Source organism: Hippocampus guttulatus, chromosome 12 (genome assembly GCF_054856545.1).
Source record: "Hippocampus guttulatus isolate MCC_2025c chromosome 12, RoL_Hgut_1.0, whole genome shotgun sequence".
Classification (NCBI taxonomy): Eukaryota; Metazoa; Chordata; class Actinopteri; order Syngnathiformes; family Syngnathidae; genus Hippocampus; species Hippocampus guttulatus.
Window position 1 is genome coordinate 419,913 of NC_141272.1, and position 24,361 is coordinate 444,273.

Below are 24,361 nucleotides of genomic sequence, written 5' to 3' on the forward strand. Positions count from 1 at the left end.
CCAAAAAGATTAGGATCTCATTTTAATGTGGCAACTTTCACATTGGAATGTGGTCAAGTTGAGGTTTGACCAAGGCACACGTCTTTCATGTCTAAAGGCGATTTGTTTCACAATCACAACCTCGCTCACGCTCCACATCAGACACGTTTGTTGACACGAGGTGGAAAACAAATCAACGGTGTCAAGTGGCATGCCAATTAGGAGAGTGAGTTGAGTTCAGCCTCATAAAATGCAGTAAGTGACACGCTACGGGTCAAAGTTGAAATTGGATGAACTATTTACAGGCCTGGTACAGGAGCTGTGACCTTTTGGCACCAACACGCACACAAAATCTCATCGACACGCTCATTCCTATTTGGAATGAGTAGAATGCAAATATCAAAAGGTAGAACAAGGCAACTACAAAAATCAACTAACAGCCGATTGAGCTGATAAATGCAGAGCGCTCAAAACAAATCGCTGCTAACTGCCGGATGTTTTTTTTGCGCCCCCCACCCCCACCCCACCCCCCTTTTCTCACGTCTTCAGACAAAGTGAGAATTGAGTCAATGAGACGTGGAACTTTTGTCCTGCATCGTTATAATGTCCAAACTGTTTTGGAGCGGCGTTTTGCCGTTAGGATCTGGCCGAGGCTGCTAACTTTACAAGTTGGAGCGGATTCACCGAATGACAAAATCCAAAATAGTGACGCCAAATCATTCTTTTTATGTGACCAGGGTTTACTTTTAGTGTCACGGTTGAAAAACTAAAAACGACAAAGAAAGCAAATTGTGCTTCCAGAAGCATCTTAACCGGGCGAACAGAAACGCTAAGGCTAAGCTCCGGCTGAAGTCGGACCGCCGCTCAGACTTCCTGAAGCCGTTTGGAGTCCAGCTAAAGTCTGAGCGTCTCCACAGCGCTTTGGGCTGCTTCCTTCCGTCCGTTCCGTTCCGGTCAGGTCTAGGCGGGCACACAGTGGTTGAGCCTGCGCGACATGACGTAGCCGCGCCGACATACGCAGCGGAAGGAGCCATCCGTGTTGACGCAGCGCGAGTTGATGCAGGGGAAGTCCACGTCCACGCCGCCCTGGCATTCGTTGACATCTGCCAACAAAACCGCAAGGAAGGTGCTCAGGGAAAGCCGACGGACGCCGACCAAAGACGAGGCTGCCGGATGAGCCCAGGCGGAGCCGGGTTGGACGGTGACGGATCAGCAGCAAGACATTCAAAGGCCCCCGAAAATGATTCGAGAGCACTTGCTCAAGCTGTGGGCGAGCAGACGGCCAGCTTTGGGCCCCTCCTTTCAAAACAATCCAAAAACTATTTTGACGGCCTAATACTCGTACTTTCAAAGCCCACTTTAAAACACCCTGCTCACACTTTCAAACTCTCCTAACCCGAGTTTCAAACGCTACTTTGAACCCCCCACCGTCCCCCTTCTTTAAAACCCCAGTTTGAAAACCGACCCGTACTTTCTGACCCGAATTTGCCGCAACGCTCGTCCGACGTCTCACCGATGCACGTCATGGTGGTGGCGTCCAGCCGGTAACCGTGGTAACAGTCGCAGGTGTAGCCCTCGTCCAGGCGGATGCACGTGCCGTTTCGGCAGCCGTCAACAATCCCGCAATCGTCCGCCGCGCTCAGTCCGGCGTACGCGTCGTAGCGGCCTGCGAAGCACACGCAGGTCGGTCGCACTCCACGCGTGGGCCAAACATTGCTGTCCTCCACATTCCACGAGCACATTTTATTTTTACCCCCCCCCCAAATATGGCATGAAGCGGTGTGAATGCGTTGCGGATGCTGAGGGCGGTCTGGCACCTTTCTCGCGATTGTTTCACGTGGTCATTTTGGCCCACAGTTTGGACAAGGAAAAACTACAGAGTCCGGTCCCAAGTAAGGCTGTACCACAGCAAATGTTACATCGAAAAACAAAACAAAAATGCCCAAATATTGGAGGGGATGGGGGGCGGGGGGGAATGAAAAACGCATATTGGAAACAAAAAAATGATAAAGAAAATTTGACAAAATAGACAACTCTTGAAAGATATTAGAAATAACAATCAATGGTTGGATAGAAATACAAGAATGTGAAACACGTTGGAAAAATAGCACCGTGTTAAAATGCGAGAGGACAAATAGACAAATAAGATTTGAGAAAGAATGTAAGGGAAAAAATAATGTTGGGAAAAAATGGAGAAATATCAGATGGAAAACACACTGGTACTGGAAACAGGAAAAACATTCCAAAACAGAAAAATACTCGACAAAAGAAATTCCAAAATATTGGGAAATCCGAGAACTGCGACCAAAACATGTTCAGGGGGAAAAGAACGTGTTCTTTAAAATTGCCCCCAAAAAAGCACATTAGTGAGAGGGAAAAAAACTGCCCTTGCAGTTTGGTCCACTCACGCTCATACAGCCTCCTGGGCGGGGGCGGCGGTCCGGGTCGCCAGGAGTCGCCTTCCTCGTCCTCGTCAAAAGGAGAGCCTTGCGGAAGCGGAGCCAAATTGAGAGGCGACTCGCCCGGCGACGGTGGAGCCTGCCGTCCGACTCCGAACGCCGGCGGGTCCTCGTGGGCTCGCCCGGGGTAATAAGCCTCGCTGGGCACAAGACAACAACACGCTGTCAACAACACGCGACTTCGTGTGGATTCGTATTTCAGCGGGAAATAGTCCCCACCGCTTCCCGTACTTGATGATTAAAAACAAAATACGCAACTACCAGGGCAAAAAATACACCAATATTGTTGAAAAAAAATGTTAGACTAGTAGCATACAGTACACGCCCCAAAAATATCATCCAGAAATACAGTACACGGTTGTTTGAAGAATACCAAAATACAAATTGGAGGAAAAGATTGAAATACAGTACTTGCGACTAATATTCCCAAGTGACTTGAGGAAATACAACCACATATTAGGTAGAAAAATACGGAAAAAATGACATGAATATGAATGACGCCTAATATCACGAAACGCATCGACACTTTGTCGGTCACACTGGTAGGGTGTCCTTCCTCGGTTGCCGTGGGGGGAAAAAACAAACAAAAAAATATAAAAACAAACAAAAAAAATCTTAAATAATGAATGTTTTCCAAATAATAGTTCACAAAAAAGTTTTCCCAAATATTAAAAAAATAAAAAAATAAAAAAGATGGGTAAAAGTTCAACTTGCTACTTATCCTTTGGCATACCACAAGAGGGAGCCACTTTAACAACCAGCGTTGGAGTGTGTCGTCGTTATTGTTATTGCTCTTACTCAAAGTGCCGGGGGCCGGGGTAGGCGTCGGCCGGCGCCGACCCACCCGGGAAAACGAAGTTGCCGCCCCCTCCCGGAGTGTAGTCGTCGTAGTCTGTGGCGGCGAGAGCGTCCGGGGGGAAGGCGTCGCTGCCGAACGGGGGGAAGAAGGGCGGCCCTTTGAGGAGAGGAGACGAGAAACGACTCAGAGGTGCTCGGGTGTCATGACCGACAACATTCAATTCCGAAGAAAGCTCAAGGAGCCACTTGCTGTTTCACCAAGTTGAAGGACAAACGACGATCGCCTCGCCATTGCAAACAGGCCGCAAATGGCCACCCGGTGTTAAATGTCCAGTCAGAAAAAAGCGATGCCAGATTTCCCATTTGCATTTGTCGTTTTTTTTTCTCCAATACGAATTTCACATCTTTGGGGAAATTGCACAATGACTTCTTAGTTCATATTTGAGGATTTCTAAATGTATAGAATAAAATAATGAGTGCATTTCAGACCCCTGCCAACAAACATCACAACAATGGCCGACCAATCGATTCACATCTTTTGGGGGGGGGGGGGGCAGTCGCGAGCCATGAGGCTACTTTGCAAACTTGCCGATGGAAAAAAAAGGTATGACCTCCACCTCTTCCTGGTCCAAGCGCTTCCGGGTCAGGGAAGACGACAGCAGGGAAGGAGCTGCACAGGCTGCCAAAGTCATCTGCGCAAAACAACCCACGTCACCATCACTTGAATCAAGCGGAATACTTTGAATTGATTCTGACTCAAAGACACATTTAGGACGGTTTAAGAATTCGAATGAGCACTTCACACACCTTTTGAACGCAAATCAGTCGTGTTGGTCATTGCTAAGAATTGCGATGCGGGACGTGTTTTTTGCGCTGGATAAAAAAGTTTTTTTTCCTGCAATGGTAAAGCGAATGATGATGATGCATATATCATGACCATTCACTTTTTTCCCATAATGCCTTTGGACTATGTGCGCGGACAAGTCAATAGACTGTGGCATTATGGGAAAAAAAGCCTCATAAAAGCCAGCAAATATTTGGTATGATGGAGGCCCAATTTTTTTGGGGGGGGGGGGGGGATTTGTCGGACTTCCCGCAGCCCCCAGCCAGCCCTCATCGTTACCGGAGTCGGTTTGCGGGCAGAGCGCACACTCCATGCCCCAGCCCTGGCCGTAGAGACAGCAGCAGTCGCTGAAGGTGACTTGCGCCCCCAACAGGGGACTCTGGCACATCAGCTCGGCGCTCACCGTCTGCCAGCACACGGACAAGTTCTCATCTGGCCAGGAAGACACACACACACGCGCGCGCCTGTGGTCAGCACGAGTTATTAGCCACACTGATGATCAGATCACTTGTTCAACGCGTTCCCGATTCCACGTGAGAGTTTTTGGGAGATGGCGTTTCATCCAAATGTGGACACGGTGGAAGTTTTCAAGATGAAGTTCCGGACTTCCTGAAGAGCAAATGCAAAACTTTTCAAGAGGCCTTCCGCTCTGACGCACCTGGAGATGGTCGCACTTGCGTTTCTTGTCAGACTTTGACTGAACTCTTTCAGACGGCGCCCTTCACGTTTAAGACTTGAAAACCTCCCAAAGCCACGATAATCGATCTCGCAGCCAATTTCGTTCCGTTTCAATTATGAATGCTGCAACGACTCCCAGAAATGTTGAGAGCTTTTCTAAGGCCCTGCCAATCAAAGACACCACCACCGAAGAACCTTGAGAGGCCACGCCCATCACATTGAAGATTTTCCATGGGCCGACGGAAGCCCTCTCATTCGCAAAGAGATTTGCAAACTAATGCCAGGACATTTCGGCCGAGGTGTCGCGCGGCGCCGAAGGCCAAGGGGACGTCTTACCGGGGGTGAGGTGAGAGGCGTTGACGCACTTTCGTTGCGTGTCGTCCAGCACGAGAGGCGGTGAGCAGCTGCAATAATAAGAACCCAGGGTATTGACGCACGAGCCTCCCTCGCAACTCTCCTGCTCGCACTCGTCCAGATCTTGAATGCGCACAAACACAGCGCCAAGGTGAAAACCCTTCCGGCCACTCGATCATGGGGGGGAGCATAGTTTGGCCTTTGGCAAGCCCCCCCCCCCCCCCCCCAAATGCAGGAATGTGTGCGTACCGACACACTCGAGTAGCGCGACGCTGTAAACAAATCCGCTGGAGCAGTAACAGTTGTAACCGGGAATGTTGTTGACACAAACGCCGTTCTTGCACACCTGCGGATGGAAACGCTTGCACTCGTCCACATCTGACGGAAAGAGAGCGACAACAAAAAAGGTCAAGATGACGGCGGAGGACGTGGCACTCGGACCGCCGACCGGTCTGCTCTGTGACCACGTGACCGATCGCTCGGGCGTCACCGCCGACGCGAAGTTAAGGATAAACGTGCCCACCTGTGTAGCTGAAGTCCGCCTCCCCGGCGGTCACGTATCCTCTCCCGCTGGGACACAGCGACAGGAAGTCGGCTGCACGCAAAGCATCGGGGGGCGTGACGTCACCCGGCAACACGGCCCGGCCCCGCGACCCCGCCTCGGGCTCTCACCTGAGTTGGCGGGGGGGCAGGCGAGGTACCTGCAGCCCAGGCCCCAGCCCTCCCCCAGGGTGCAGCAGCACTCCTGCCGGCTGGTGTTGGCGGCCAGCGGGCTACACGACGACGAGCCCACGTTGTAGTAGCACTCCCGCAGCTCGCCCGGGCGCGGCGCCGGCAACTCAAAGGCGCTCGCGCGGAAGGGGGGCGAGGAAGGGCGGAGGGGGAAAGCCTCTGCCGCCGAACAAGAAAGCGGGCTGTCATGCGGGAGAGTCAACGCCAACATGTTTGCAACGCAGTGGTGCTTTGACGTCAGTTTGGCGCCAAAGAAACGATTTCGAGTGCCGTCCCGGGACACAACTCCTCGTTTCTCCCATGAAAAATGAACTGAAATGCCACAACAGCATTTTTCGGCACATGTCTCTTCAAACCGCTGGCTCAGAAATAACCCAATTTGGGGCAGACATTGGTCCGAGCTGCTCCTTGAGTCAATTGGACCCAACTGTTCCTTTTTCATTTTTTTGTTTGTTTGTTTTAAACCAGGCAGCCCAAAAAGTTGGGTCCAATTTTTGACCAAAATTGGGATCTCTTTGACCCAGCAGTTTTAAGACTGCTTGGGTCAAAAGTAAGCCGTAACAAGGTAGCATCAATGCGTGCGTGCGCGGATACCTGCCGGCAGCTGGCTCACGCATCGTCGAGTGGCCGCGTCAAAGCGTTCCCCTGGCGTGTCGCACTCGCACATGAACGAGCCTTCCAGGTTGTCACAGCGAGCCCAACCGCACACGCCGGGCATGGACGCGCACTCGTCCTCGTCTGGAACACACGCGCACGCATCCGCACATTGCGCAGGCACGCGGCAAGGCCAAACCCCCGCACCGGCCGGCGCGGCCGCGTACCTTCGCAGGAGTTCCCGTCGGGCGCGGCGGTGAAGCCCGGGTCGCACACGCACACGTACGTCCCCGCCTCGTTCTGACAGACGGCGTGCCGGCCGCAGGCCGATCCGTCGGCGCACTCGTCCACGTCTGGCGGAGGAGACGCGGATTGCCGGGAAAGTACTTTTGGAGGCGCTCGGCTCATCAAACTGACCGTGGCAGCGTCCGTCGGCCGAGGCCCGGAAGCCCGGCTCGCAGGAACTCAGGCAGCGGTACGAGCCGATGGTGTTCTCGCAGCGCTCGGATTCTCCGCAGACGGAGCCGCCGGACGACGCGCACTCGTCCGCGTCTGAAAAAGGCGCACGTGGAAAGGTGACGAAGCGTCGACGCCTTTGGGGATTTTAGCCGCAAACGCGCGGCAGCAGATGATTCCGCGTACCGAGGCAGGCGTCGCTCTCCGGGTTACTGACGAATCCCCGCCGACATCGGCACGCAAAGGATCCTTGGGTGTTGACGCACTCGCCGTCGGCGCACGCGTCGGCCCTCGCGCACTCGTTCACGTCTGCGCGAGGCGGCCAAGGCGTCTCAGGCGCACGTCGTCATAGCGAGCGTCAAAGAAAAAGCGGTACATACCGACGCAGGTTTTGTTGTTGGCGTCGTGGCCTTCGCCCAGCGCGTATCCTTGAGGACACACGCACTTGAACGAGCCCGGCGTGTTGACGCACTCTCCTGTGGGGGGGCACCAGTTCTCCTCCAGACACTCGTCAATGTCTGCACGCCCGGAACGTCCCCGCAAGGCAGTCAGACGGCGGCTCGGTCAGCGAGCACGGAATCGGGTGGACTCACCTCGACACGGTCTCCCTCGACCGAAGGTTCGATACCCCGGTAGGCAGTCGCAGCGGAACGAGCCGGCGGTGTTGACGCACGCGCGCTCTGCCTCGCAAGCAGACTCCTTTAGACACTCGTCCACGTCTGTGGGACATTGACCACCAAAATGAGTCCAGTGCGCACGCATGTGTGTCGTCTGAATTTGACATTTAACAGTGTTAACTTCTAATTAACTGTAGCGTTGTATCACCCGATCAATGCAAAGTTGGTCAGTGTGCAAGGTTGTGCGCCAAACTTCATCCTGCTATCTGTAAGTGTTGCTCTGAAAAGTTGGTTGCTATGCTAGGTTGTCATTTTCCTGGAAGTCAGGCTTTAACCCCTCCCAAAGAAGAAGAAAATGGCGCTGCGCTCCATCACAGATCTGTCAATGGTGTTTCTCCATCAATTGAAGCTGAAATAAATCTCCCTCGTTGCACAAAGACTTTGGTCGTCTTGGTTTCCCTGGACAAGGCAACGTGTACCTTCACACACTCCATTCGTAGCCCGGTAACCTTGGCGACAGTCCACACACTTGTAGGAGCCCTTCGTGTTGACACACTGCCCGCCTGGACACAACGCTGCGTCCTCACACTCGTTCACGTCTGATCAAGACAACAGATTTGTGTGCATATTTGTGTTTTTGTGAGATTCTGTGTGTGTGTGTGTGTGTGTCTTACCTGTGCACTGTTTGTTAGTCAGTGTGTATCCTGGGCGGCAGGACACACAACGATAGGAGCCCACAGAATTGACACATATCTGACCCGGACACTGAGACACATCTGCGCACTCGTCTATGTCTGGACACACACAGACAAATAATATTAATAATAATAACAACAACAACAACAACACACACACACACTTGCTCAAACATACACAAACCCAGTCACGCGCACACACACACACACGTGCGCACGCTGCGCATACACGTCGTGATGAAGACCTCATCGACCGTGTCTCATGTTGTGTTGTCGTGTTGTGGGTCGACCTGCACAAGTGTTGTTGTTGAGCTTGTAACCATGGCGACAGAGGCATCGGAAGCTTCCGGGAGTGTTTTCACAGCCCCCGTTGGAGCATGGAGCTTGAACACACTCGTCAATGTCTGACCGTGCAAAAAAAACACACACGCACACACAAACAAATATACATACCACTAAATATTTTGATATTTGCCCGTGCGGTGTCGTGAAAATGACGATGTTACCTGTGCACAGTCCATTCAGAAGTCCGAATCCCGGCTGACAGGACACGCAGCGGTACGAACCAGGATTGTTTTTGCATTCCTGACCAGGACACAGCAGGGGATCCTCACACTCGTTTACGTCTGCGCGGTGGGGGGTGGGGCGACAGTAAGTCACGTGAGTGACGGTATCCATGAGCCATGTTAGCCGCAAAAGGCACGTTGGTGACATTACATATGTTAGCCACATTAGCAATGTTAGTTTCGTTCACCACAGCAGTGACGTGAGCTTCGTTGGCCTCGTTAGCTACAGTAGCGATGTTTAACTAAGTTATCCACAGCGGTAACGCTAACCACGTCAGCCCCATTTGAGCGTTTTTAAATACGACGGTGGCCGTGCTGGTCACGTTAACCGTACGAGCCACATTTGCAATGATAGCCTCATTTGCTAAAGCTGCGACATGAACTTCGACAGCCTTGCAAGCCACATGGGCAACATTAGCAACGTTAGTCATTGAGCTAAATTAGCCACACTGATGACTTACGCCACGTGAGCTACATTAACCACACAGGCAACATGAGTGAGTTCGACCCTTATGTGGCATACGTTCTCGATGATGTCACGGTGTTAGCTGGAGACGAGGGTAAACGCCGCTACTTTTATGTCAAAAGCTGTCGTCTTTCTTGTATTTTCGAACCGTAAAAGCATAAACAAAAATTTGAAATTCAATCGGACCCCGGCCTTTGGCAGTCAGAGAAATTGCAGAAGGCTGCGGCTGAACACGCTTAGGCAAAAGGATTGGAATGAGAGTATGATCGGCGCTCGTGTTTGCGGCGCACACTTCATATCGGGGAGATTGAAGATGAAATGTACGAGCATTGTGACTGAAATTACTTGAAGTTAGTCATTATTTGGGGGATTCTTTATGTAGGATTATATCCTACATGGCCTCATTCTAAACTTTAGCGAACTCGTGTTTTGAATGCTTCAGTCGTGTCCAGGCGATACCGCCCAAAATGGAGCCCATCACTTCTTGTCAAATCTTTGGAGGAGAGACTCGATTGGGGAAACGATGATGACGTTGCCAGCCCTAAAAGTGCAGTTTGCGGTCACCTTGACAGCTAGTCTTCCGAGCGTCTGTCTTGTATCCAGGTGGACAAACACATCGGTAGCTGCCTGCATTGTTCACGCACTCACCTGGAGCACACACACCTCGAGATGCAACGCACTCATTCACATCTACACGCACACGCACACGCACACACACGCACACGCACAAAAACAGGACCTGTTGTTTGTGATGGCGCTAGCCTATTGGAGCCAAGAAAAAGTCTGGTTGAGTAATGCGTTTGCTCACCCTGGCAGTGCGTACGCTGGGCATTGGCCTTGTACCCTTGATGACACACGCACGAGTGTTTGCCACCCGGCTGATCCACACAGCGACCGCCGCCACAGGCATCCGCTTTGCTCTCACACGCACCTCGCACTGCACGCAAATGTAGCAACGAGCCAGTCTTGAAAATGGCTCGTATGCGTTTCAGAAGCTCCCTGGCGGACTTACGCTTCACGTGGAGCGGCCGGGTGGTTGTCTGTGGCTTCAAGAGATCTTGCTCCGGGATCCGTGGAGCCGGTTCCGGGAGGGAATCTCCTCTTCCTGGGAGAAGACCTGTCCGACACATGGAGAGAGCTCATCTGATATTTGTCGTGGAAGACAGTTCCCCTTCCTGCCTGTTGCTCATCGGGTACCTTGACTCGCACTTGTTCCTCGGTTCCAGGTAGAACTTGGCCCTCCGCTGGCGTCTCGGCTCCCGTCGGTGCCTCCGTCGGTGCCTCGGTCGTCACCTGCGACTTGGTTTCGATCGGTGACCGGGCTTCTGCCGCTGCTTGCGCTTTGTTTGGTGGCCTCCTTTGCGCTCGAGCTTTGGCTGATGCTGATCCCTTGACCTAGTCTCGTGCCTTGACTCCGATTGGGGATTTGGCTTCTGCTCACCCCTTGCTTGTGACCGGTGACTTGGTTCTTGGTAGTGTCTTGACTCCCGTCAGTACGTTGGTCCCAGCTCCTGTCTCGGTTCTGACTCGAGCCCTGGCTTCCGCTCGTGTTATGGTTCTGAGTTGAGCCTCGATTCCTGCCGATGCCTTGGTTCTGCCCGGTGCCTTGACTCCCGTAGGTGACTCGGTTCCGACTTGTGCCCCGACTCCCTGCAGTTCCTTGGTCGCGGCCTGTATCTTGACTCTCATTGGATCGCGGCAGCCATCTTACAGGAGCCGCGGTTGGTTTCGGGCGGGTCGGCTGGGTTGCGGCCCCGACGGGAGTCTGAGGTCTGTGCCAGGCGGCGCTCCCGGGCTTTGCGGGTCTCGAAGGTGGCGGGCTGACCGCCAGGCGAGGTGGAGGCAGACTGGGTCGGCCGGAGGAGGGCTTCTGCTGAGACTTGCCGGCTCCACGAAAAGCAGTGCCTGTGAGAGGAGAGACATCTCAGATTTTATTGGCTGCAAAAAGTGAGGCGTGGATAGCGAGTCCGGAGGGCGTACCGTGGTGTCGTCGGTCGCCGTCGGTGACCAGCTGAGCTCCTCGGGTGCCTAGTTGATCTGCAGCTCTTTGGCTGAACTGGAGGACGGAGGCGGAGTAGTGGTAGCCCGGACCGGCAGGGCAGATCTCCTTGAAAGCCGCTGGGAGAGCAAAATATCCTCAAGCCATGTGCGGGCTTCTTCCTACAGTTACAATTTCGAGGAGGTCCCCTTCGGCCTAATTTTTGTCCGCGTTCTCACGAAAACCAGCGTTGCACTAATTTGGGTGTCACATTTTCCTGCGATTGTGGTATTGGGTCGCAGCACTGCATTTGACACAGCTGCAAGTCAGTCCTAAAGTTGCCCCCCACCCCCCTCCCAAAAATAAATGTTTGAGACACGAAACCCCTGCCTGCACTTCAAGCCCCTCACGCACTCATCACGAGAGCGGCGACTCACCCGAGCCGAAGTAGGGACAGCGCTGGCATTCGGGGCCCCAGGCCTTGCCGACTCGGCTGCAGCAGCAGATCTGCTTGGTGATGTTCCTGAGGATGGGCAGCGAGCAGGAGGACGGGCCCAGACCTGAGCCCAGGACACGGTGGCACTGACCCTTCTCCTCAGATATCACACTCTGGGCTGCGCGGGGCACAAGAAAAGACACGCGGAGACATTTCAAGCAGAGGGGTCCCACTGCAGTTCGGATAAGGGAAGGAATGGCATTTCAGTGGTCGTCAGCGCACCCTCCGGTGGACAAAATGGCCAACAACAGTTCACTTTTGTGAAAAACTGCACTTTGTGTTCTGTGCTCAAAGACGGGCTGGGTCTGTGTTCTTGATTCAAAGCCTTTCATCTTTGTTTGGGGTTGATGTTTCATGGGTTCGGAATTCACTGGCAGCCATTTTCAAACCAAAAGAAAGACTGGACTCTTCCCCCAAAAATGTTTCCATTTTTATTTCCTAGTCTCTGGTCAGCAGCAGTCGTACGGAGCACTAGGATAATATTGGCAATTCATTCTTAATGTTGAGGTGAGGTGTTGCTGACCCTTTTTCGCTACTCGTGGCAGGGCTGGGGGTCCTTTGCCCTGCGACTCGATGGCCTTCGGACCGCTCCGCGGATGCACGCTCACTTCTATACATGTGCGGATAACCGGAAGTGACGACTCCACGCGTTTGGAGCAGGACCGGTGATTATATTGGGATTCGGTCAAGCGAGTCTCGTGTGCACGCTTACTTACAGATGCAGAGTCCGTGCGAGGCATCCAAGATGTAGCCCGGCTCGCAAACGCAACTGTAACTCCCCGCCGTGTTCACGCACAGGCCGTTCTCACAAAGGCCGGGCTGCAGGCACTCGTCCACGTCTGCACACAAACGCAGCGGCAAAGTTCATTCGCTCCGTTGCCAAAGGTTTCAAGGAACAGGGTCATAGAGTGCATCATCCTCATATACTGTGCTGCCCTGACTTCGGATTTGTTTTTTTGTTTTGTTTTGACTTAAAAGCGCAAAGAGCAACAAGGCGTAGTTTAGCAAAGAGCGACTGGAGATTGACACGCTGTCGACTGAAGACAAGTAAGCAGCCTTGAGAACGGCCTTGGCAAGCCCAAGGCTAACCGAAATCGGCTCAGCACTAGAAGGGGGGGAAAAAAATCTGTTCTTCTTCCGCTGTGTCTCCATATCTACAGTATCATACTGCCTCCTGGTGGCCAAGCCGGGCACACCATGACAAGCAGCACAATGAAATGAACCGCGACATTAAATCAAGATGTACATGCTGTGGAAAGCTTGACACTCTTATTTAAGTATATTATTACTCAATGTTTTTATGAAATACAATATTGTGTGGGTTTTTTTTTTCTTGGAACGGCAATAATGGCATTCCCACTCATTTTCATGATGACGCCTTTAAAATGGTCAGAAAAATCTGCTTTGGGATCCTGCTCATAGTTTGGAGCCAAACTTTGTAAAAAAAACAATAAAAATAAGAAACTCACCAAGGCATTTGGTTCCGTTGCTTGGCTGGAAGCCAACAGGACAGGTGCTGTTGTTTCGCCCTGCTGAGTTGTGATTTCATGACGGATTATTGCACAACAAGCATGTGAACACGAACACACACGAAGCCGACAAAACACATTAAAACACACTCAAAACATTTTTCATTACATTTCCGACACGGGGGTTTGAGTGCATTGGTTCCGGTGCTCCGCTACGATTTCGAGTCATGTCCTCGAGGAGAAGATGTGTGTGTCAATATGTGCGTGTGTTATGGAAGGCTATCCCGGGGGGATCTTCGCAAATATTTGAGTGATCCGGTATCACGGCATGTGTGCTTTTTGGAGGCGAACGGCGTTAGCGTGCTGACCTTTGTGCAGAGGGCAGAGGGTGCAGTCGCTGGAGCCCCAGGCCTTTCCCAGACCTCGGCAGCACATCTCTTTGCTCCTCAGGCCCGGCAGAGGAGAACTGCACTGTACGTGTACGCGCAAACACAAAGAAGGAGTAATAAGATTTATTCACCTTCAGGCTTGACACACACACACCCACATACACACAAAACCTCCTTGGTGGAGGTCCATAAATGGTGACCGCGTCCAATATTGGTGCTCGGCTCAAAAGTTACACTTTGGGGAAGCGTCTGTTCTTGGCATGCACTGCCGTGTGTGTGCGCACGTGCGAAAAAAGCGTTCAAGCTTCCAGTTGATGACACGATGAGTCCTTCTGTTTCCAATTAAGTCCCGGTCCTCAGGAGGTGGACAACACCGCACGTGTTTGGTGAGAAAAACGGCCTGTTTGCACTTTGTCTCTCTGGGCGTCCGCGTTTCCTATTCGGTGTTTTTCACACAGCCTGTAAAGGCTTCGCTTCACTGAGCCCAATTCAGCGACTCCGACATTATGCACTCATGTTGGAAGATGTCCTCGCGAGTGCGTCACAGAATCGTGGAGAGGCAAGCCGAAGGCAAGCGTTTGAGGTTGTCGGACGTGACGGAGGACAGGCAGGGATGCCTTGAATCCTGCTAGGGCTTCGGTACTTCTGACTTGAGGCTTGGTTCCTGGTGGTTGCCTTGTCTGCCGCTTGTGTCTTGGTCCTTGCTGGTGCCATGGTTCCTGGCAGTGACTAGACCCCGCTTGTGCCTTGGCTCCTGCGAGTGTCTTGGTCCTGACTTGAGCCTTGGCTTTTGTCGGGGCTTTGATTCCTGGCAGTGACTGGACTCCCACTAGTTCTCAGTTCAGGTGAGCGCCTTGGTTCTGAATTGAGCCTCGGTTCCTGGTAGGGCTTTGCTTCTGGCAGGTGTCTTGGTTCCTGGCAGTGACCCGACTCCCACTTGTGTCCCGGTGTCTTGGTTGCTCCCTTGACTCTTGGATCCTGACCATGCCTTGGTTCTAGCCGACATCCTGGTTCTGACCGGTGCCTAGGTTTTTTGTCAGCGCCTTGGTTCCTGGTGGTGAGTTGACCCCCGGACAATTCCATGGCGCCTGCTAATGTCTTGGTTCTGATTTGAGATTTGGTTCCAGGAAGCGCCGTGTTTCCCGGCAGTCCTTGGTTCAGGTGGGTGCCTCGGCTCCTGCTAGTATCTTGCTTCTGACACGAGCCTTGGTCCGGGCTGGTGCCTTGCTTTGTGCTGTTCCCTTGGTGTTACCAGTGGTGACTTGAACTCTCACTAGATGCTCAATTCCTGCTGGTGTCTTGGTTCTGCTCTGAGCTGTGGTTTCTGGACGTGTCTTGGTGGCTGTGGTTTTCGTTAGTGCCTTTGTTTTGGCTGGTATACCTTGTTATCACACTTGAGCCTTGTTTCCTGGCAGTACAGTATCTTGTTTTTGCCCGCTGGTTCCCGGCGTTGCCCTGACTCCACCTATTGCCCCGGCCGGCTTCTGCTAGTTTCCTGGTTCCGATAGGAGCCTTGGTTGGAGTTGGCGCCTTGGCCCAAGCGACTGTCTTCATTCAGACTCGAGCCTTGGTTCCGAGGGTCTTGACAACACTAACCCTAATTTCAAACCCTTAAAGTTGATGTTTCACAGGTGATATCAAGAAGGCTTAGGGTTTCACAAGAGGGTTTTCAAGTATCATGAGTGATAGCCATCACTTTGCACCCCTCACCTGTCCGTCTTTGACCTCCCTGAAGCAGTACTTGAAGCCGACGTGTTGGGCGTAGACGCCCTCTCCCCTGAGCGTCTGGGCCCGGACACCGCCGTCCACCGGCGCCGGAGCCCCCGCGGACCCAGACAGCGCGCCGGACGAGAGCGGTTGCGGGTCGGGCATGAATCCAGACACCTGAAGGCGCACACGGTGAGCCACGCCAAACAACTTGACAAAATGCTGAATCGGTCGATCGGAGCTCGGACCTTCATCACCTGATGAACCTTCACGCTGGCTTCAGGGGGGTGCTGGACCCTGACCTTCACCAGGGACGCTCCAGCTGCTCCTGGGAACACAGATTTGAAGCTTCAAAGTCAGGTTTGAAGTCTAGGTTAGGGTTTCAACCCGTCTTTCAAACTGAAAGATCAGACGCACCGCCCGCTAGGTCCTGGTTCTGACCCCTGAGTGGCAGCAGAAACTCCGACCGGGTCAGATCTGCACTGGGCGCCGCGACTGACACGCGGGGAGGCTTGACGATTTCATTGGGTGAGGTGAATGAGGGCGTGGCTTGCGATGTGACGGGAATCTGGCAGAACTTTCCGGTAAAGTTTGAAGGGCAGAGGCATCGATCCTTCAGCAGACACACCCCTCCGTTCTTACACAGCAGACGACACACAACTACACAAACACACGTTTGCGTCAGCACTCTCAGTCAAGGCCTAACCCTGGCTTGTACGTATCGTCGATAGAAAACAGCCACAGACGGCCTCCGCCACGCACGCGCTTCCCACCTCCTGGCCAGACGGGAAGCGCTGCTAACAAGCAGATAACGTCGCGCGGGGGAAAGTCGCTTGAGCCACTTGGGGACCATGCGGCGGTACACTCTTTGTCCCGACTACTAAGACGAGTCAAGGCACAAGTACCCGTGGAACAACGAGGACGCGCTAGCCGTATGAATGGCTTCCCATTCTTTGACAATTGCAGGTCCCCTAAAAACTTTGAATGAGAATAAAGAAAAGAATTGAGCGATCTCAATGGCTCCGATGGACTGCTGACCGTTTTTGTTTGTTTGTTTGTTACTCTCGATTATTTTATGTATACATGAGGACAATAGTCAGATATTTCTTCTTTTCAAAGCAAACTCTGATCATCCAGTTCGAGAATACTGACATTGCTTTTCTCTGCCACCTGTTGCTAGGCAGACTTTTGCAGCACAATCCTCATTTTTTTGCTCTCTCCAATGTTACCTTGGAGACTTGTCGGTCTCGTTGAGAAACGACGGGAGAGTTGCCACACCCGCGCGGCCCCGCGCCCACACCCACTGCCAAATGACAGCCGTCACCCGGTTCCCAATGCTACTCACAAACTCTGAATCGGTCTCCATTCGGACGTTGCGTCGCCGGGCCACTGAACAGGGTGGTCACGTTGCCGCGCTCGCAGTGATTGACGCAACGCCGCTGGCTGCAGCGCACCTTGCAGATGGTGGGCGTGAACATGACCCGCAGCCGGTCCGGGGCGTTCCCCGGCGCCCCGGCCGACTGCCCGTCGGCCGCCCGGGAGGAGGCGACAACCAGGCATGACAGGAGGTAGACGAGCCTCAGACGCGGCATGACGGCTTTCGGGACACGTCAGAATGGCGCCGACGAGACTGGCATCATCCGAACAAGGAGGAGGAGCAACGGAGCAGAGTTTGGTTCCAAAGCGGCGGCAGGATGAGAAGAAGATGAAGAGAAACAAAACAAAAAAAAAGCTCTGCTTTCTAAAAAGAAAGTCTGCTTCCAAAGCTGGTGGTTCTTGTGCGTGTGCGTCTCTGCTATTCTACAATGCCAAAGGAGCGAGCGAGGGAGTTCTGGAGTTGGAAAATCTGCTTCCAAAGCATCACAACGACAGGGCCGACGACGACGAGGACATGAAGGAAGCGGGTGGACTCGAAAGGAGAAAGTCTGCTTCCAAAGGTTGCGGTTCTTCTGCGGCGCGGTACGTCTGCCCGCCGCTCTCCGATCCAAGCGAGTGAGCGAGCCTTTTAGAGTTGCAGAGGAATCTAATTGAAAGCAGGGAGCTGCTTGGGCTCGGGTCCAACATAAACACTGGGTCAGAACACGCCTACTCCTGCCACCCCCACCGCCCTCCGTGCATCTCGCGAGCCAGCGGCCCTAAATCAGAAAGTGACGCGCCATCGCAAGGAAGCCCAAAGGAAAAGGCAAACGCTGTAGCCTTGTCAGCCTTTTACCTCTTTTGCGTCTTGTTTGCGCAATGAAGGCACAATGGCGTGGAAGCACACAAAGGCAGCCTCCGCACGGCGTTGGCACGGACGACGGCCACAGGCTCCACCCCGGCCACACGGGCCACATCAGACGGACGCGCTGCGGCCACTCGCTTCCGGTCGCAAAAGCCGTCCGAGTGGAGCCGCCCGATGCGCTGCCGCCACCCACCGCCGCCGGCCCAGAGACATCTCTCTGGCTCTGGCTCGTGCGGTGCGCTGCGGCCAATGACTCTTCACCTTCGCGCTCTTGTCAAGTCGCGCACGAAGCTGCGATTTGGACCACCGGGAAGCCATCGACGCGCGAGGCTCGGCCGGTCCATCAAGAACATTTCGCTTGGTGTCCGCCATGGAGACCAAAGCGCGCGCTTCCCGCACGCTGCCCGAAAACATCGTGGCCGCCACAGACTGACTTTTGTCCGTTTTTGTCCGAGCGCGTGCGGTCTTGCGGGACACCCGTAAAAGCAAAAAAGCCCATTGACCAACTTTCTAGGCGGGGCGGGCGGGATAAAGAAGTCTTGTCCTCGGTTCTGTTTGACTATGAGCTCACGTCCTGACGCACGTCGACCTCACCTTACGCAAGCCTTCCATCAAAGCGCAACATGACGACACCTCGACGAGTCTAGACGTCCTGGCAACTTTTTTTTTGGAAAGAAATGTTTCTTTCTCAGCGCGGTGGCACACGTAAATCCGGCTGACAAAAGGTGGCGCCGGAAGGGAAGCAAAGGTGACTGCTCTTCAATACACAAAGAGACATGAAAAACCCCAAATGACGACTCCATTCAAATGCCGAGCATATCCAAGTTATTATATTTGAATGTCTTTTGGGGAAAAAAAAAAAACAGTTTTCAAATATGACTTGGAACTGAAGTAGTCTTACTTGGAAAAGTTAAACATCGCACCAACTTCATGCTCATGTTTCATGTTTGACATTTTCTTTGCATTTCATTGAGTTGTTCTTTCACGACGGCGACTCTGCGGAATAAGTCAGAATGTGTTTCAAGCATGCGAATGCTTTGACTTGTGGCGTCTTTGGGATGCCAGCTGCCGCTTGGGGGCGTTTTGTCGGGGACTGGGACAGATGAATTGCATTTGCATTCATTTCAAGGGGGAAAGATGTTTTGAGACATGCGTTATGAGATACAAGCATGGTCACCGAAGAAATTCAATCAAATTTCAAGGCAGCACTGCACATTTTTAGATATTATATACTTATGCCCCCCGACACACACACGCACACACACACAGACGAGAGGGTTGACAAAAGTGGGCGTGGCCGCAGTACAGCACAAAAACAGGAAGTGGGGCTTGTAGGGAGGAATCAGCGAGCACGTTTACGTTCCTTATCTGAAGCTCACAAAGCCCCCAGAGCGCCATTCCTCAACGGTGACATCACCACCAGCTTGTTTTTACTCCGTGTGTGTGCGTGCGTGCGTGCGTGTGTGTGTGTGTGTGTGCAACGCATCCATCACCAGGAGCATATCTGCACATTCCCGATTAAAGAAATCGTGGAATCCGAGATAAGCAATGGATGTTGCGTGGATGTTGGCATGATTAACATAGCGGCACTCTCGCAAGATAAACATACATGCGTGCGCGCGCACACACACACACACACTCACACACACTGCATTAGGTCACTGGAAAATTTTCAAAATAACATCATGGGAATGTACACAGAAAATGAATGTATAATCTTCCTGCCATGTATACTAAAGTAAACACGTTTTACGTACAGTACATCTTATATATTTTCATTTAAAAAATGTACTGTATATATATATATACAGTATATATTGATTTGTTTTTTGTTTTGTTTTGTTTGTAGGCAGCATGGCGGTCGGCTGGTTAGCGCATCCGACTCTCAGTGCAGAGGTCGTATCCGGCCTTGGCCTTCCCGTGTGGAGTTAGCCTTACGTACTAAAGATAATGAACGTTATTTGACGGGATTATGCGATCAAGTCGCATTCTGTTACCTGCGGGTGCATCGATGTGTCGGGTGACGTTGCCTTGGTGGGAAAAGGACGTCCCAACGCTGAGTCTCTTCTTCTCCTTCTCGATATGCTTCATTAGGGCAGTGGCCAACTTGTCTCGTTTTCCCCCCGCCATCTTCTTCATTAGTACGGCCTGAGCCTCGCGCAAACTGTCGCAGTACAAAATAATGAAAAAACAAACAAACAAGTTGTCATTCATTTGACAAAGGATTGATTGAAAAACAAAAAAAGTCCATCTTTTTCCAGTTTGGTCATTTCAAGGAACGACGTTGAAATGAGTTGAGACGTTTCCTTCAGGCAAAGGTTTTTCCTCGCTGTGCCAAGCAACTATGTGGATGGAAGTTGAGGAGTTTCATTTTGACCAAAGCGTTCCTTTGGCATCATCCTGGCGCCAAGGAACTACCGTAGCTTCATTCCGCAGTCAACACGGACTATTTTTTGACCATCAAAGCGTACCAGGGGCCACCGAGAAGGACCCTTACTTGACCCAGGACCAAATTTGACTCCTCACCTGAGAAAAGTCTTTTTTACTGCTACCGCCTTCAACTTGGTTCCGCTCGACAGCTCGAAGGACGGTGAGAAGTCCTCGGATTCAGGACTTGAGTTAGGACTCGAAGATGAAGCCTCAGACGCCTCCGGACCTTCCCGAGAGCTCGAAGGCACGCTCGCGTTTCCCTGCAGGAGTTCCTCGGTGAGAGGCCGTCCGGTGGAGTCAGGCGGATTCTCAGGAGCGGGTCGAAAAGCGTTCTGCTTCGGTCCGGTCGCAAGCTTTGCGGACGCGCCGGAGCGCTCCGATTCCGAACTCGGGTTTGGACCGGAAGATGCGGGCCGGGCAAGGTGATTGGCAGGCGATCCCGTCGCCTTGGTAACCAAGCAGAGGCCTTTTGGACACCGGGAGGAGCCGCGGCAACGAGGAGGACAACGCTCTGCGGCGGGACACAAGGAGAGGAGAGGAGGAAAAGAGGAAAGGAGAAAAGGGGATGAGGAAGTCGGGGAAAAAAGATGAGGAGAAGAAAAGTTGAATCGCAAACAGCTGTGACTCGGAGGGGGCAAAATGAGTCCCCAGTGAGCCGTACTTCAGAAATGACATTTGAGCATCATCAAAAAGCTGGATCGGTATACAGCGGTGGTTGTTTTCAAGTGCTCGATCAACGCAGTTGGGTTGAGTTGAGTTACGCTAAAGACCAACCAGAGGCCAGCCAGTGTTTGTGGAGGCGGGAGGGTGTCAGAGCAACAGCTGCGACGCTCGAGTTCTGGAAAATGCTGCCTATTCCTGGCCTGACTGACTGAACCATGATTGCCAGATCTCCCGGGAGCGACCTGTGCAAGTTGCGACTCATTTTGCGATGCCAGCTCTCAAACGAGACCTTGGGGAGTACTTTCCTCTCTGGTTCTGTGGATGTGGGTGTGTAATGTTTTAATAATGACAAAATTACTTATATGTCACTCCTACACCATGTTTAATATCGGACACTCTCTCTTTCTGGCAACACACACAGACCAACGTGGAAATGTTCGCACGCGCGCACACACACACAAAGAAGACAATCGCTCATTCTCACACGCCAACTTTTGCGGCGAAGGACAGAGAACGGTGAAAGCGGGTGTGCCAGCCATCTTGGCAGTTGGTCCTCACCCTTGGTGCACGCCGTGGTCCTCATCCTGGCTGCCAGAGCTGCACACGCGCCCCATCTGCAACACACGTGCGCACGTATACAACATGACTTTTTCCTCTGACAAAAAGTGATTGTGACACTTCTACGTATTGACGCAGGTGAGCGCTATGCTAATGGCGTCAACTCACATGGAAAAAACACACACTATGTGATCCCAAAGGATTTGGTCAGAACCAAAGTAGAAGAAAGCAAAGGGATAAAGAAGAATGACTTTTTTAAAGATGCTTGTGATCAATTGTCAATCTTTGCTGAAGTCTTTGTTCAAAAGTCAACGCTAAGCGCTCGAAAGTGGTGAGCCGGCGCGCGACAGGAAGCCTTTGATTTGTCCCCTTCGTGGGTGTTGTTGATTGGCTTGTGTCGCGTGGACGCCTCCGACCGGGAAGCTCCACAAAGCGCGTCAGCAAGCGAGAGGATGCCACCTCCCGCCGGGGATTTGAACGTTACTCACAGCTTGCTGCGCCCATTGTGCGCGCACGCACACGCAATGAGGCCGGCACGTGAGAAGAGGTGAGGGGGAACATGAGAGGCCATTTCGGGATATTTGACCGACAAACAAAAAGCATTACACCTTGCGCTGAAAGACCCCCCCCCCCCCCAAAAAAACCAAAAAACAAACGCAAAACGCCACTGGCATGCTAACGGTTAGCATCGCGAATGGCAATTTTAGAAGCGGCAGATATTTGAACACAAACGGTGAAACAACACGTGTAGACAATGTAACAATGCAGATATTCTTTATCGTCTGTGAGACTCTCATGACAACATCTTACTAAATAGTAGTAGAAGTCATCGTCTATTCTTCGTTTGGATTGCGGCTTGTCCGATTTCTTGACAACTCATGACCGACACGTTTACCAAATTTTGCGCTATTAAGGCAAACTAGGACTGAATTTTGACCAAAACAAGCATCTAGTTCGTACAACTCAGGCTAAATTGGCCACTATGAACCAAAATGGCCGCTTGCTTCTGTCTTGTCCGTCATGGCTTCTTGAGACAAACGGAGGCAAAATTCTTTTCAAAGAGAAAAATGCGGTGGCACACGGCGACGCTTGAAAGAAACGAACTGGTTGGCTTTGTGTGTCTGAAAGTGAGCCGACAACGGCGACTTCAAAACTCAAAGGCAGACTTCTCTGCGTCTGTTGAGGCAAGGGCTTCCTTCTCGAGACGTTTTTGGTGGGTCGAGTCACGGTAGAGCTGTCTAGCAAGTTTCAAGCGGTGCTTTGCGGCCTGTCTTTTCTTTCGTTTCCACCGTAAATCATTTCCCAAATGATCTGAATGAGAACGCGGCGAAAAGAAGTAGGTTGAACAGGTGCCGTCCACGGGCGCGTCGAGCTTGGCCAGCGCTTTGGAATTGCGGTTCCGGTTGTTCACTCACCTCCCCTTCCCGGGGGGCTCGGATCGGGGGAGCCCCGCGGCTCCCCTCACCTCCTCCTCCCCCGGTCTCCCCGTCTCCGGGCCGGGGCCGCGCCGGCCGGCCTCCCGGTGCCGGTGCCGGCTTCGGCGGCCGTCGGCGGCGTGCGCGCCGAGCATCCACGCGGTCGTGCACACGCAGAGCAAGAGCACGCGCATGGCGGGGGAAGATGACCGCTGCGAAGTGGGGAAACTTCAAACTCATTTCGTCGGCGTGCGGTGGGGGCCGCGCGCACGTGACGTGCGGCGGCCAATGGGACCACGAGCTGGCCAATAGGAATCCAGCAAGGGGGGGGGGGGGGATGCTCTTCACTGATGACTTGAAGCCTCGGGGTCACGCGAGCGACCTCCACGTTTCAAGTGGGGGAGAAGTACAATGAGAAGGTCAACAAATCATTGGCGGCGTGGGGTGGGGGCAATTATTGTTGAACGTATATGTAAAGTTGATCATTTTCCAAAACATAGTTGTTGTATTCTTGTCAAAGTCAAAGTCAGCTTTCTTGTCACATATGTACACCAAACAGCACAGACGAAATGTCACTTTCCTCTCAACCGCAGTGCAAACATGCGGTGCATTCAAAACACACACAGCTGAAAAGAACGGCAGGGAAACTGAATTGTATAAAAAGACATATGTAGCCGAGTCTTTGGAAAGACTAGACTGAACACAAAATAATTTTTAGGTGGGCTTTATTCCCAACTGAACAATGAGAAATTGTACAGCTTTAAGATGAAAGTCTGAGATGTTAACCGAGTTTTAAGAGTTTGAAAAGGGAGCGAAGAGATCAAAGAAAATTATCTAACAGATTAAAGACAATTACGCCACAATAGACAACAGCAGTGGCTTGCTTAATAGGGATACAGAAATAAAAAGACATTATTTCCAAGCCACAATACTTCTTAGTGCAGAACAAATAATCATTACAACCCAATGTTTTGAGATGCAGACACACTTACTCGATACGTTCCGGTGTGTTGGGGGTGTACAAAGCACGTGGAAAGACAAATGATCTCCCCTCTAAAGAACAGATAACAGTTATATAATATATAATTTATATAATAAAATATATAATTTCACAGTCAAAAAAAAAACATATTTACATCTTGCAACATTGCAAACACTTACACTGTACAGCTGTTCACACGACTCACTAGTGGTAGATTTCAAACTCCAAACCACGATATTGTGCTCTACAAATAATTAATCATCTGTCCAAAATTAACACCTAACATGCGTCATGGGTAAACTAGTTACCAATGACCTGAATATCGCCAGGGTTACGACGACGATGATGGGTGTATCAAGTTGGGAAGAGCAGTGGGCACAGTTCAGCGACTACCCTCCTTCACGTACATAAGATAAGATAAGATAAGATAAGAAACCCTTTATTAGTCTCATAGTGGAGAAATTCCCAATTCACAGCAGCAAAGTTATGAAAGGAAGAAGTAGAACAACAAAACAAAAGAGCTGCTGGAAAGGCAGCCACTCTCGCGGCGCCATTTTGAAGCCAAAATTAACAAAAATAACACAACACAACATGTCACCCTTACTTCCCTTCCTGGTCTGATTCTCACGCGCTCCATATGTTCCCGCGTGTTTTGATCTAGTGTGGCTCTTAAAGTGACAGTGCTACATTTGTTAAACAACGAAGCCTTCACTACAAACGTCTCAGTAAGGTTCACCTGGTTAGACATGAATAGAGAAATACAAAAAGTAACAACAGCTAAACAATTCATGTACACAATGAGACAAACGAATAAC

The 24,361-nt window shown here is 51.9% G+C and overlaps 1 protein-coding gene across 1 annotated transcript; it reads right to left on the bottom strand.

The window, feature by feature from the left end:
• Positions 1 to 9: 9 nt before the first annotated feature.
• On the bottom strand, positions 10 to 22,758 carry LOC147196850 (latent-transforming growth factor beta-binding protein 4-like). Its single transcript, XM_086125734.1, has 36 exons — positions 22,565 to 22,758; positions 21,150 to 21,205; positions 20,025 to 20,439; positions 19,496 to 19,662; positions 15,695 to 15,937; positions 15,526 to 15,605; positions 15,281 to 15,454; positions 13,550 to 13,652; positions 13,182 to 13,241; positions 12,429 to 12,551; positions 11,654 to 11,830; positions 11,219 to 11,356; positions 10,436 to 11,143; positions 10,251 to 10,355; positions 10,047 to 10,175; positions 9,803 to 9,928; positions 8,713 to 8,832; positions 8,497 to 8,610; positions 8,186 to 8,305; positions 7,991 to 8,110; positions 7,488 to 7,613; positions 7,275 to 7,412; positions 7,081 to 7,203; positions 6,856 to 6,990; positions 6,666 to 6,791; positions 6,439 to 6,582; positions 5,785 to 6,003; positions 5,636 to 5,707; positions 5,362 to 5,490; positions 5,095 to 5,235; positions 4,360 to 4,512; positions 3,854 to 3,928; positions 3,237 to 3,393; positions 2,388 to 2,578; positions 1,493 to 1,645; positions 10 to 1,082 (listed from the first exon to the last, which is right to left on the bottom strand). The coding sequence occupies exons 1-36, from the start codon at positions 22,756 to 22,758 to the stop codon at positions 940 to 942; spliced, it is 5,697 nt and encodes a 1,898-aa protein (XP_085981860.1). The 3' UTR covers positions 10 to 939.
• Between the last annotated feature and the right edge of the window lie 1,603 nt (positions 22,759 to 24,361).